Source organism: Petromyzon marinus, chromosome 48, assembly GCF_048934315.1.
Source record: "Petromyzon marinus isolate PM22_M1 ecotype Great Lakes invasive population chromosome 48, UKy_Petmar_22M1.pri1.0, whole genome shotgun sequence".
Taxonomy (NCBI): domain Eukaryota; kingdom Metazoa; phylum Chordata; class Hyperoartia; order Petromyzontiformes; family Petromyzontidae; genus Petromyzon; species Petromyzon marinus.
The window spans coordinates 4,464,220-4,478,199 of record NC_133714.1 but is presented as its reverse complement, the minus strand read 5'-3'; the positions used below and the strand labels follow the sequence as shown (position 1 = coordinate 4,478,199).

Below are 13,980 nucleotides of genomic sequence, written 5' to 3'. Positions count from 1 at the left end.
CCTTTCACAATCCCACACTAACCAGTGCGGTGAAGTACGGTCAAACAACCCCCCTAGGTATAAGATGGTATGAGGAGGCCTTTCATCCAGCAGTGGACTGACACAGGGCTGTACACACAATAATAACGAGTGAACAGTATTTATCCGATAATAGTTTTTTGGCTCCCGTCATAGAAACGTGGGAATTTTGCAGCACTGTCTCAGAGTCCCCCCCCCAATGGTGATGAGGGCCACTAAGGATTCAGAGGGGCCATCTGCATTTGACTCGACTTTTCTTGGAAGATAACCACTTATTTATAATACTTCTGGTGTTGCACGATGACAAAACGTCGTGGGGCTTGCTCGCAGCGACGGACTGGGACAAAAAAATAATCTGCCCAACCATTTGTAAACACATTGGCCCAAATTCTGGCTATGGGTAATCATTTTTGTTTGTTAAACGGCTTGTGCGACGAACTGTACGCTAGCAGCTAGATTTTCAGGTGTGACGTACGAGCGTCATTTTGCTGTGCAATCTCATGGTCCATTTGGGCTGATCCAAAAAACACAAATGGGCCGGTGAGAAAGGCTGCCAAATGAGAGCGTAAATAAGCAATGAAGCATACACATTAGAGATAATAGCATATTTTAATGTCCCCACCGGCCCTCTGAATGGACTGGCCCAACCGGCATTTGCCCTACAGACTGCTGCCCTGTGGCCAGTCCGCGCCTGCTTGCTCGCTCGGAGATATTTTTTGTGAATTCCTCGCCGTTTGTAAACGCGGAAAGGGGACTGCGGCGGGAAGGGCTTCTGCTCTGACGAGCGGCTCGCGCACCCCAGCACCGCATTGCCGAGTAACGGAATCACAGCTGGCCTGACAGTTCACGACACGTTTTAGTCCATCGGCCTTTCATCTTCCCAGACGAAATATTATCCAGCGGCGACTGTTGAAGGCAAGCAACACTCTGGGCCAGCTTAGCTTCGACCTTTCTGGTGCTCATCAGCAGCGGTCAGGCTCGTTAAACAAATGCTGCTGGGACTGCCAGGATGTTATTGGCAAGAGCAGTTCATATAAAATATGGAACACCCCCCCCCCCCCCCCCCCCGTTCGGCGCAAAGAGCAAGGGCACATGGGGGTCACGAAAGGGCTATAGGGGAGGGATGGGAAGGAGTGGAGGGAAGAGGAAGGGGATGGGCAACAGGGAAGAGGTGAGGCTTCGACCAGATGAACGATGAAGGAAATTACCCCGAAAATTACTCAACTGGGATAACAGGCAGCGAATATGGTTCCCCTCCACTGCGAAATCTGTGTGTGTATGGTGAACTTCATTCGCACGTACATAGCCCACCTTGGTAATCGGAAAAGTCTACATAGGTATGTTCAACTCTTTCACACCATACGTAGCCAAATTTGCTAATGCCAGGTCTACGTACGCATGCTGAACTTCGTTCGCACCGTACGTAGCCAACCACGCTCATCGGAGGCGAGCGAGTCGGAGGAGTGCGGGGGGGGGGGGGGGGAGGCGCTCACCTCTTCGCATGCGCCCGTCTCGCGTGGCCGGTCCGTCGGGCACGAGTCCGCGCACCTGCAGGAACTCGTGTGGCGTGTCTCCGCCCACGATGGTGAAGCCAAAGCCCTGGCTCGTCTTGAGCAGCGACGCACGCACAGAGGAGCCGTGCAGCTCCCGCGGGTCGCGCGTAAACACCCACACGCCTGGGCGACGTCGGGGCAGGACGAGGAGGGACGGGGCAAGGTCAGGCAGGGCAGAAGCAGGGAAAGGGGCAGGAGGCAGGGCAGATACGTGGGTAGAGGCCAAGACAAAACGCCAAGTGATGTGACAGGGGGTGGGGGTGACCAGCACCACGCCCAGCTGCCTTTGTCTCCCTAGCAGCAATGTTTACACACCGCACCAGGGACTCATTTGCTGCTCGGCTGACCTAGGTTAGGCCCAGGACCAGTTCAGAAAATTGCGACTGGTGTTGGCCATGAGCGGGAAACGCTCACGGCACACTCACTGCTACACCACCGCTCCCCACAATATAAAGACAAAACACACAGACACACGGAACTCATAACCAGACGTTGGCACGCACACCCACCATAAACTCTTTGGGTCCTGAAGAACTCTATACAGACGTACAGATAGGGGAGCAGACACTTAGTCCATTGCGTGGGAGACACTTATATTCCGCCGAACACCACTGACGCCTGGCTCTGTAGGGTGCGAGGGCAGCTCGCGAGAGTGACCCGCTGCCCATCGTATATATTTGGAGCTCCATTACCTTGCTCGGGCGGATGTGGATCGTAGGAGGAGGTGGTGACGAGGAGGTCGTTGGCACTGTGAGACCTCTGGGGCTGTGGGCTTCCGCCGCCGGGCTTCGAACGAGGCAGTGTCGATGAAGAGACGTCCGCTGAGAGAGGACCAATACAACAACAGCATAAAAAGACAAAGATTCCCCGTGTTGCCCACACAGGCTGGTAGTGAACACCTCTGTAGGCCCACATGACACACGAGGGGCTGGCGTGGCCAGCACCATGCCAGGCCGCATTTGACTGCGCAGTGCCGAGATTTTTCCCTCTACGCCACCTACCCACGTTATCCCCATCGCAGGCGACCAGCTGTAGTGGTACCCAATTATACTTGCTGAGCGGACAGAGGCGGGGTGATTTTAAAAAAGTTTGCCCATTGTTTTAACTGTAGAGCCGGGTGATGGAATCAAGTCCAGTGTGATCACCACCGCACGACGGTGGTTATCGCTCTAGAACAGTGGTTCTTAACCTGGGGTGCACGCACACCTTGGGGGTGTGAGATGCCCTTTTCTGGGGGTGCGAGACATACCAGGGTATTTTTTTTTTAAGGTAAATCATTGAAACACAAATTAAGTACCGGCACGTAAGTACAACTTCTTTGTTTGATCAAACCTATGTATTTATTTAAAAAAAATATGATTGCGAGCCAAAAGGGGTGCAAGGCTACAGTAAAGGTTAAAAAGCACTGGTCCAGACATTTCCATAAATGCGGCAAAATCTGCGGTTACCGTTTTTTTTGTTTAAATCATTTTTGTCCAACGCGGTGACTGGCAAATGGCAAAAAATAAAATAAAACCCATTCTATGGACCCGACGACAAACGGTCCTTCTTTCGATTCATAACGCACGTTTACCATAAAGGGATTTGACACGGCAATTTGGCTGTCGCACGGAGGAGACGTGCCACTGCCACAGATTGCCGTCACTGACCACGTGCGGACCCCCCCGAGTTCCATCAAAAGCGTTCGTTTGCTTCGGCGGGACCCCGAAAAATTGCTTCAGCCGACCCTGGGCATAATCTAGACACATCAATCACCTGCCTGCCTCTCACACGAAGATTACAAAAGAAGACTCCCCCCTCCACCTCCCTCCCTCTCCCACCCCTGCCCCCATTGCCTGGAGGAGGTTTCGGCTCAAGACACTGACGGAATAGTGGAAACTTGGCAACGATTATCGATTCGTGGGGTCCTAACACGATAAAATTTGCTTTAATAAAAACAATGTTTTATGCAAAATGAGACTTGCACGTGGTGGCACAGGTCTGCGGCAGACTGCTTGGCGCGCGGATTTAAATTTGACGCGAACGCCAAAACATTGCAACGATTTTGAAAAAAGCCGATGACGACGATGGCCCATTGTTGTGTTTTATTTTTTCTTTTGTGCGCTCCGCAGTTGCTCGTGAATAACGGCGACCGCTGCGTTTATCTGGCGCCGCGTGCGTGCGTGCATGCGAGCGGCGGAAAACAAAATCAATACCAAAAACACACCCATTATCGCGAGTCATCATCAAACATGACGAACAGATCAGTCGGGCCAATTTTCCCTTCTAAAAGATCTTTTTGAATGGACAAAAATATATATATATAGAACATCGGAGGGCGGTTTTGTCTTTTTTTTGTGCTTTGCGCAAACGCCGGTGGTGACACGTTGGGCCAATTGGCTTGGCTCGGCTCGGCTCTCCTGAGACCCCACTCACCTCGCTGACGCTGCCTTCTCCTTTTCGCTTCCACGACCGGATTTTCGAACTGAGTCCTTTTGTTCAGATGGCTGTACGGCGGACAAACGGGGAGGGCATCACGCCGATTCAATTTCAGTCACAGCAGCCGCGGAAGAGGCAATAATTGCGGAGCGCTCGTGCACCAGTGACGTCACATCGAGCGGGAGCAATTGCCCTGCGGTGGCAGTTGAAGCGTACGGTGTGTGTGTGTGTGTGCCTCCGCGCGTGTGCTCGTGTGTGTGGGGAGCGGTGGTGCAGCGGTTTGGTGCGCTGCGCTGTGCTGTGCTGAGAACCCGGCAACCAGCAGGGTTCAGTTCCCACTCACGGCCTACACCAGTGGCGATGATCTGAACCGGTCCCGGGCCTCCCCTGGGTAGACTCGGCCTCAAATGAGTACCTGGTGCGCTGTGTAAACATCGCCGCTGGGGAGAAAAAGGCGATGGGGGCGTGGTGCCGGCCACCTCGGGTGCCGCGACGGCCTGCATTTGGTGGTTCCGAACAGCACTTGCCCCAACAGTCTGGCAAGGCTTAAATGGGGAATCTTTGTCTCTGTCCGTGTAAGAACTGTATGTTCATAGCACGCGTGGGAGACGGGGTTGTAAGCGCAGTGTGCGATGAACCCAGAGAACTTGAATTCGATTCCCGGCCACGGCTAACATCAGCAGCAGCAGCAGCAATTATCCGAACCAGTCCTGAGATAATGGGCCAAGTCGACTCGCCCACCCCGACCCGACCCGACCCGACCCGACCCGACCCGACCCGGCCTCACGCGACCTTCGGCTGGCAGGGGCTGGCGGTGGTCCAGCCGCCCAGCCGCCTGGCCGCCCAGCCGCCGTGCACGTGGCTCACGAGAGTACTCACTCGACGTAATAGACGCCGTGCTGCGGGTCATCGATCCTCTCCCATCCGTACGGAAGCTCTGCAACGAGACACAAGACCGCTTACATTGGACGCCCATTACCGGCGTGCAGGCTCGGCCACGCCGCCAGCGTGAACGGATCCACACGTGGGTGGGGGTGGGTGCGCATCACACGCACAGAAGCACCATCGAAAAGAGGTGCGGTTTTTTTTTTCCCTCTCTCCCCTACCACCTTCATTTCGCACTTCGTTTATACCGAGGAAAAAGTCTCACCGAGTCTCAAGAATATTTTTTTCAGGAGGGTCCCTGCCAAGCTTTGCGCAGTTGGTGGGGGGTGGGGGGGGGGGAGGGGGGGGGCGATGTTGCTTCGTGTAAATCCCAATTGAGTAAATTGTAGGTCAAATTTTTCAGCATTCAGATGGTTTGGGCCAATGCCGGCTACATTGTATGGGGGGGGGGGGGAATTTTTTTAGCTATTGGAGGAAAGTGGAGAACCACACGCTGAAAACCAATGCAGAACAAGGGGAGGGCGGCATGCAACTCCACACAGAAAGCCGACTCTACAATCAAACCCAGGCGCTTCTTCCTGCGAGGCACAAGTGCCACTGCGCCACCCTGCCAGGATGTTTGAGATGTTTCATCATAACCAGCAACGATCTAGACACCAGACTTTAGTTAGTTGCTTTTAAATATAGTTTAAAAGCCTAGGTTCATCATTAGCTATGGTTAATCTACTGAAGGCATCCTCAAGCAGTTCCCTACAGTGTTGTGATATACCATCGACCACTGGCACACATACTTACAAATAAAAGTTTGTAAGAGACGAATGAACAATAAAATACCATTATGCCTGGCCTCGCAGACTCTGACACACAACAGTTGAATCAATAGAAATGTATTGGGAGTCGCCCAGTTCTCATGAATCAAGGCCTAAAAAAAAGCATTTATGATTAATGAAGGCCATTTAGAACAATGGGAAAGCTTCACCGAGACTGCATTAAGTAGCAAAACGCATATCAGGAGAGTCAGGCAAAGCGAGAAAGGATTTTGCCAAAGCTATTCCCAGCGAGGTTACAAAGATGTTCTCCGACTATAAATAGAGACGCATGAGCAAAGCCAGACCAAATGCTAGCAACTCAGTTTTACTGATGACCAAGTCTCATTTTATTTTGTTATTATTATTAGATCGTACAGGGCATTTGCTAATCTACTGCTGGATGAAAAGCCTCCCCATGCTGTGTTAGTAGTGTTTTTTTTAGTGATCACATTTCACGGTGCTGGTTAATGCAGGTTAAGGAGCAGGAGGGATAAGCGAGGAAGAGGGACATGGACCAGTGGTTGAGATATAATTCGCCACTGTTCTCACTAAATGAACTATTAAGTATTTTTATTTTACCAAGTGTTGTGGAGTAGTTGATGATGTCATGTCACCCTGGGGTGTAGAATGGATGACGGCTTGTCACCCGGGGATATATAAGCCGAGACGAGTGACGTGAACGGGGGGTCGTCGTGAGGGGCCGGGAACAGAGAGGTTAGACGTGGGGACCCAGGGTAGGGGGAAATTAGCACCAGGCTAGGCGGGCTACTTCACCCGGTCGACCGAGTTGGCTGATCCCTCGGTCGGTGCTGAGAGAAGAGCCTGAATAGCCTGGGTGGGTGGCTAGGGACCTCCCAGTACCCTTTCCCTGGGGAGTTATACGGTCGCACGTAATAACTGTTAGGCGTAAGCCCCTACTTAGTTCCTAGGCGTAAGCCCCTAAATAAACCTGGCATGAGCCCTTACCAGAAGAGGTGTCTCCGTGTCGATTCTTCAACGCAACACAAGTAAGGCCCACCGAGCTATATAAACGCTTTTTCAGAAGCGACCCGACTATCACAAATGATAGCTCAGCGAAGTGGCTCATCATACGGTAATTTATAGCAGCCAAATCATCTAAACGCATGTTAATTCCAAATATGGAGGACCCGGAGAAAAATGTACGCAACCACGGGGAGAACATGCGAACGTCAACTTAACAGGCGTCAGGGTCGGGATCGAACCCCACAACCGCCTGTACACCAGGCGAGGTAGTTAACATCTCCTAGCCACCGTGGCGTCCCTTGGCCAGGAATCAAACTCGTGCCGCTGACTTCACGGCACAACGGAGTGCTTTACACGTTCAATGCCGCTTCAATTGATTGTGCCCCCCAATGTTCCCAGGCAGGTGCCAGAGCATATCCTGGGGGAGGCATTGGTGCAGGTTCATGAAACATTTTCCCATAGATTTGAATAGCAGCAAAGAATTGAACAGGTCACCGGGTTCATTTGTAACGTTGTTACATAAACCACCGCGATACTACTCCACGGCCACACACACACACACGAGCCCAAGGGTCCCCTTGTACAGCCGTAGGGACCGTTAGGGTATGATGTGCTGTTAGCGAACGCCTATTAAGGATGGAAAAGCACGTGGAAGAGACTGTGTAGCCCAGCACCACATCCGTCCACTTGTCTCCCAGTTGCTGATGTACAAGCAAAGCACGTTTTAGGCCGAGTACTATGATACTCAACAAACGATTGCTTTCCCAGGAAAGCCTCACGGAGTCGTCTCAAGGACTATTTCTCAAGAAGGCCCTGCCAAGTTGTTGCAGTGGCGGGGGACGATGTTGCAATGTGCAAATCCCAAGTGGAATTTTTTTCATCCATTGGGATATTTGGCCAATACCAGATACGTCGTATGTTTTTTTGTTTTGATTTACCGACCTCGGGGAGGACCAGGGCAGGTTCAGACAAATTACCACTGCCGTTATCCAGAGCGGGGAATTGAACTCGGTTTAGATGTGTTTGTATCAGTGCATGACCCAAGTCAGCAGCACATTCGGTATGCATAATTTACCTCTTTGTATACTGTACCGAGATTGGTCACAACGCTAACAGCAGTTTAAGGCAGCATTTAACAGGCCTAGGCTGTAAAAAAAATTACCGCTGGTGCTCCCAATTTAACCTCCGTGCTTGTCATCATAAGGATCATATTAAATCAAGGTGCCAATGAGAGATAACGGATCCTTGCTCCATACTCCGAGGTCATCAACGACCAATTCAAATAATGCATCATAACGCTATGCATATTTAAACTGCACATCGTTATTCACGGTCAAAATGATAAAATATTAACTTTTTGCTCATCGAGCCTTTCTCTCTGCTGCGATCCGCTCGGAGTTTTCCACTGATGAATTCACATAGAACAGTATTCACATTCAAATGATAGGAGATAGAGTGCACGAATTGAGGGAACCTGGCTCATTACTCTCAGCTGCCATTCACTCTCCCTTGGCTACACCGATGCAGTCAAATACATCACGGAGCGCCCCGATAGTTAAGCTATTTGCTTTCCGTGCCATCTGCAACACTGTCCATTGCAACGTCCCTTTGTTGTTCCCGGCTATACATCAGTCTGTGCAACCACGCAAACCGTCCCGTCTTCACGCGTCGCGCGAGTGCAGAGCGGTAGAGCAATGGGTTATCGCAGCGCACTATGAACCCAGCCAACCTCTGTTCGACTCCCCCCCCCCCCCCCCCCCCACTCACGGCTGGCATGAATTGACAAACATCTGAGCCGGGCTTCGCCTAGGTCGACTTAGCCTTAAATGAGTACATACTGCAGTGTGTTAACATCAGCAATGCTGCCCATACAAATCCTGGCGTGCCGTTGATGGCCATTCATAGGTGCTCGCCAAAAGCACTTGCCTCAACAGCCTGCAAAAAAGGCTATATGGGGAGTTTTATATCACATTGTTTTCCTTTTTAAAAAATACACACTAAAGTAGACTTCTGGTTGCAACGGTCCATAGCAAAATGCAGCCCTTCGTCAAACTACTGCTGAATGCAGTTCTCTGTACGTCAAGTTGTTTTGGGGTTCACATGATCATACTTCACCATGCTGGTCAATGCCGGTTGGTCAACGGGCATCCCCCTAGGGCTGGTTCACGCACGACTCGTCGATACGGAGCTATAGTCCAGGAGTAAAAAATAATAATAATCAGATCACCGGGATCACAGTGCAGTGTGCTAACCACCGTCCCACCACTCCAACCCAATGGGCTCTTTCCTGGTCATGGAGGCAATCTTGTCTGGCAGTGTATGATGCTAAGCGCTGGTTAAATGAGCCAATGTCGGAATGAAGGGCTGCGAAGTTTCACGGATGTGGTGCTCACCCCTCCCCCCCCCCAAACCCCCCCGGCTACAGCCCTGAGCGAGTGGTGCAAATTCCACATTCCTACGGCGAGAGCGGGAGAAAGTCAACCCCATAGGGCGACCGCTGTTGACATCCCCACGCTGGAGAGACAAATGTCTCCGCTTTAAACAAGAATTGAGGTTGAGCAAGGGTTAAAAAAAAAAAAAGATGGCAACAGAAAAAAATCAACGGGGGACAAAACAAAGATCCGTGTAATTTTTTTGTTTGTTGTTGCAAATCAACGGACTAGAGCGCCATTAAAACTTGCAGAGTACAAACAGCGTGGGTAGCAGCGCTATCATCGCCGCGTCTTACACCATCGTTGGGTTACCCGGCAACAGACGATGACTCCGCCGGCACAAACTACGTGTTTGTTCGCTCTCATTAACGGCATCCCGCACGCATTTATAGAGAGCCAAAAAGCACCGAGGCGTAAATAATACGTCCCGATGTTGAGTGGGAGGATTTTATGCCTCACCGTTTTTCACTCGCATGTAGACCTCCGATTTAAAAAAAAGACAAACATTTTTTTTTTATCGGAAAGCCAATGGATGCGAAAGACACAACGCAGACGATCCCTGGGGGTTTGATCTTTCACGAAGCGCGTGGTCCACCCTAAAAACCGCATCTGCTACACAAACCAATGGCAGATGCAGATAGCGGATGCACAAATGAAAAATTAAAAACTCTGCAGCGGTGTGTGTGTGTGTGTGACCGTGGTCATCCAGAACAGACCGTGCAACGGTACAAACGAAGCAATGCCCCGATCCACAAATACGAAGGAGACAACGCAGCGATTCGCCGCTCCCCACGCAGTTATCCGGCTTGACCGCCTGAACGTGAGAAATTGTAATTGGTTGCTCTGCATCTGCATCAGCCGTACGAAAAGAAAGAAGAACTGGAAACCGCAGTTCCTCTTCAGCGGTTATCCTTCGTCGACGCACCGGGAGCCGAGCACGCCGCCGTTTTGCCGAGCGGGCGGTGGCGCTGCCGGCACAGCCGCCCGCCCGCCCGCCCGCCCGCCCGCCCGCGTGCCAGCGTGCCAGCATCAACGGAGACTTTGCGGAGCGAGAGTGCGGCACACGGGATGCGTGGCGCGGAGCCCCGCAGTCGCCCTGGTTAATACTGCGGGCGCGTTGAGCCGTTAGAGAGTCGCAAGCGCGCCCCCTGGCCGTTTCGTTCGTGCGGTAGACGTTCGAGATCCGTCGATCCCGGACGTGGACACTTGAAATGTGCATGCCTTTATTTTATCAACCCCCCCCCACCCCCCCCCCCCCCCCCGATTTGATGAATTGGGAGAACGCGCATTGATAGCTGCACATACTGCCGATCCGAGTTCATTCGATAACGTGGCAGCGGCGAACAACAACGTGCCGGTGGTGCTACAAGACCGGGGTCGACCGCTCGGCGAGGGGGAAACGAAACGTGTTAGGATTAACAAATGTCACTGCTACAGATTATCCGTGGAGGTCTTGTTCACAGGTCTTGTTCACAGTTCTTGTTCACAGTTCTTGTTCACAGGTCTTTGTTCGTGTGGCGGCTGAAATAGGGCCGGAGAGAAAGCGCACTCGCCAGACGCGGGCTCCCAGTTTGCCTTCCAAATGGTTCCACGGTTTTTCAAGAGGCGATTGCCACGAGAGCAAAATTTCTCTTTTTTTTGTTAACAACAATGCACACGGGAATCTGCTGTGAATGCGAACGGTATCAGCTGGCGGGCAACGAGTCTTTTCTGGGCGGGGATTAAAGCCTTGGGAACATCGATAGATCATCGCGAGCGCCGCACTTCAAGGCAGCCACATCGAGAAACAACAAGAGTTTCATCAAGGTCACCCCCACTGCCTTTTCTGTCACCCCGCAGACTTTTTGATCACCTACCGTTTGGCCAGCGCTCCTCTCTCTCGCTCTCTCACAAGCTCCCGCAGATATTTAACATCTATTAGACCGCTCACTCAACCCTGAAATTGTAATTAATTTATTGCATGTGCGCACGTGTGTGTGTGTGTGGGTGGGTGTGCGTGTTCGCACATAAATGTGAACACACAGAGCACACACGCAATCCAGCCCTTGCGTACACAAAGCACGGCGACAGTAACAGGCGCGATAGCCAAGATGTTTGTTGCCAGACAATTGCTATTCTTATATATATAAAAAAACACTCTTACCCAGAATTTAATCATTCAACACGACGCTATTCACATAGAGCCTTTTCTGGGAAGTTCACTTTTTTGAGCACACTCGGCATTTCAAGAAGTGGGGATTTCAGCAAAAAAATAAATCAAAATTCCCGACAACAGCGTCTTTATATTAGTGGTCGTCTCTTCCACAAAGAGCCTCTTCGCTGCCTCTCGGCCATTGCCACAGCCAGCCAAGGCTGTCCACCGAAATCAGCGGAGCGTTAGCGGCGGGTGGGGGGTGGAGGAGGAGGAAACTCAAATAAAGAAACAGATTTCATCCGTTCTGGATCGCGGAGACCCGCGAACACGTCCGCGAGGCAAGGGACGGGGTTAAGACTTCGACCGCGGCGCCGAAATGTGCGGCAAGGAACCGCCGAGAGGGGAGGGAGCCGCGTAGGAGTCTCCGGCGAGCAGCCGCATCATCACTGCGAATCCACGCCGGCATTTAACTCGCGGGGTGGAATTCGCCGGTTGAGCGCTGTTATTTATAAAATCGGGTTTTGCGGTTCCATGCGCCCCCCCCCCCCCCCCCGCACCGCAACGCACGACGTACGGCGGAGACCGCGGGCACGTTCGTGTCGCGAGGCCTCCGACGAGGGGGGGGGGAGGGGAGGGGGGGGGGGGAGCGCGACAGTTTTGCGACGGCAAAAAGCGAATCCCGCCTTCCACAAGTGTTTATCGTCCATTAAATGGTGCCCAACGCCGCTCGCGCAAGGAAGCGGTCCTGCGGCGTCCCGGCGAGAAGGCGGTTTGTGAACGAAAACGTCAAGAAAGCGAGAGGTCGATTCGCGGAGGAGGAGGACGAGGAGGAAGGGGGGGGTAAAGAAAACAAAAACCGGCTAAGAGTAAAGCGCTGCGGAAAAACATTATGACAGCAATGAACGAATCTCATTAACGAAACAAAAAAAAATTATGTGCGCTCGTGAGCAAGCAAGCAATCAATCGCAGCTTCTTGTTAGCGGGAAAGTGAAGGGATGATAAATGCACCCCGATGTGCAAACAAGCAGTGAAACGCACAGGCACGCGCGCACACACACACACACACGCACACATGAATACACCCGCGCGGGTGGCATGCCCGTATTCCATAAGGTACAAACATCAAGGGGGAGAAAAAAAAATCACATCAATGTCAAAACCACTTTGAGTAAATTCACAATCCGCAATTTGTACATACGAGCATTCCATGGTTCGCAATCATACGCGTGCGCGCACCTGCCACACACACACGGAGGCAGCGGAGAAACATAAATTTTAAATCGCAGCCATATAAATATATATGTGACGATAAATAATAATAATAATAATAGGAAAAAACAACAACGTTGCATGGCGAGCCGCAATCTCAGCGATTGTGTCCGACTCACAGCCCCTATCGGCGGCGGCGGCGGCAGCAGAGGAGGAGGAGGAATTTACGCATCTCACCATCGTCATTGCACAGCTCCAGTGGCTTCTGCTTCTGCACTCGTCTGGGGTCCAACCACGACGTCGTGCGGGTGCTGTGGCTACACAGACGGAAAAAAAAGGTGACATTTTATTAAAAGGGTGGGGGGGGCGGCAGTCACATGACGGCAGGCACGTCGACAGCTGCGAGCTGTAGGGCAGCTGATTTAAAGAGAAGTGCCGTGCACTCCCTGCAACGGTTGGAAGGGGGGGGGGGGCGCGGAGGGGGGGGGGGGTGGCGGCGGATGAAAAATAAATAATATTCTACGTAAATAATTTAAAAATAAAATAAGAGAGATTTTTTTTTTTGCAGCGTGATGACTGGCGACTGCGTTATGTGAGATTATGTTCAGCTGCACATCGGGGGAGGGGGTGGGGGGAGATGGGGTGGTGGGAGGGGGTTGCGGAGTGAATGAAAAATAAATCTTCGATCTCAGAATACAGCGCGCGAGAGCGAGTGCAGGGGAAGAGCAGAAATTAAAAAGGCACCGGGGTGGATGGGTGCTGTATATATTTTTGTTCTCCCTCTCTCTCCCGTCTTTTATTTTTAAATGAGCTGCTGCCCGCGTTCCCGTTGCGAGCCGAGGCTGCATGCAGACGACGGGGCCGTGCGTGCTCCTTCCCAGGCCAAGGCACCACGTGAAGAGAGAGCTACAGCGGCCGGCCGCTTACCCTTCGTGAATTCGGCACGCACAACTACACAAAAGGCGACATCCCCCCCCACTCCCACCGTGCCTCGCTACGTGCGGGAACAAATGCAAATTAGGAAATATCCTGTTGACTTTTGATTTAAAGCTTTCGTGACCGCAGGGATTCATATTCTTGGTTCTTTCGGTAAAGTCACGTAGAAGGGAAACAATAAAGTAATAAAAATATAAAATAGTAAAATTCTCACGACGTTTCGACTGCAACACAAGCAATCATCATCACCGCCACTTTTTTCAAAATTTCTTGCTGTGGTTTTCACACCTGATGATGATTGCTTGTGTTGCAGTCGAAACGTCGTGAGAATTTTATATTTTTATTATTTTATTGTTTCCCTTCTACGTGACTTTACCGAAAGAACCAAGAATATGAATCCTGATTTAAAGCTTTCGTGACTGCAGTAATTCATATTCTTAGTTCTTTCGGTAAAGTCACGTTGAAGGGAAACAACAAAATAATAAAATATATATAAAACAATAAAAATTCTCACGACGTTTCGACCATAACACAAACGGTCGTCTTCAGGTGTGTTGGTTTGCATAATTTTTTTTTATTTTTAATATGAATATGAATCCTGT

At 51.3% G+C, this 13,980-nt stretch overlaps 1 protein-coding gene across 4 annotated transcripts in view; it reads right to left on the bottom strand.

The window, feature by feature from the left end:
- The window catches only part of LOC116952684 (membrane-associated guanylate kinase, WW and PDZ domain-containing protein 2-like), a 137,345-nt gene that overhangs the window by 36,930 nt on the left and 86,435 nt on the right, over positions 1-13,980 (bottom strand). For all 4 annotated transcript variants that reach the window (XM_032972266.2, XM_032972265.2, XM_032972267.2 and 1 more), the window contains exons 8-12: positions 12,680-12,759; positions 4,869-4,926; positions 3,987-4,057; positions 2,264-2,392; positions 1,512-1,694 (exon numbers count right to left, since the gene is read on the bottom strand). In XM_032972266.2, coding sequence (XP_032828157.2) covers positions 1,512-1,694; positions 2,264-2,392; positions 3,987-4,057; positions 4,869-4,926; positions 12,680-12,759 — 521 coding nt within the window. The remainder of the gene's footprint in view (positions 1-1,511; positions 1,695-2,263; positions 2,393-3,986; positions 4,058-4,868; positions 4,927-12,679; positions 12,760-13,980) is intronic.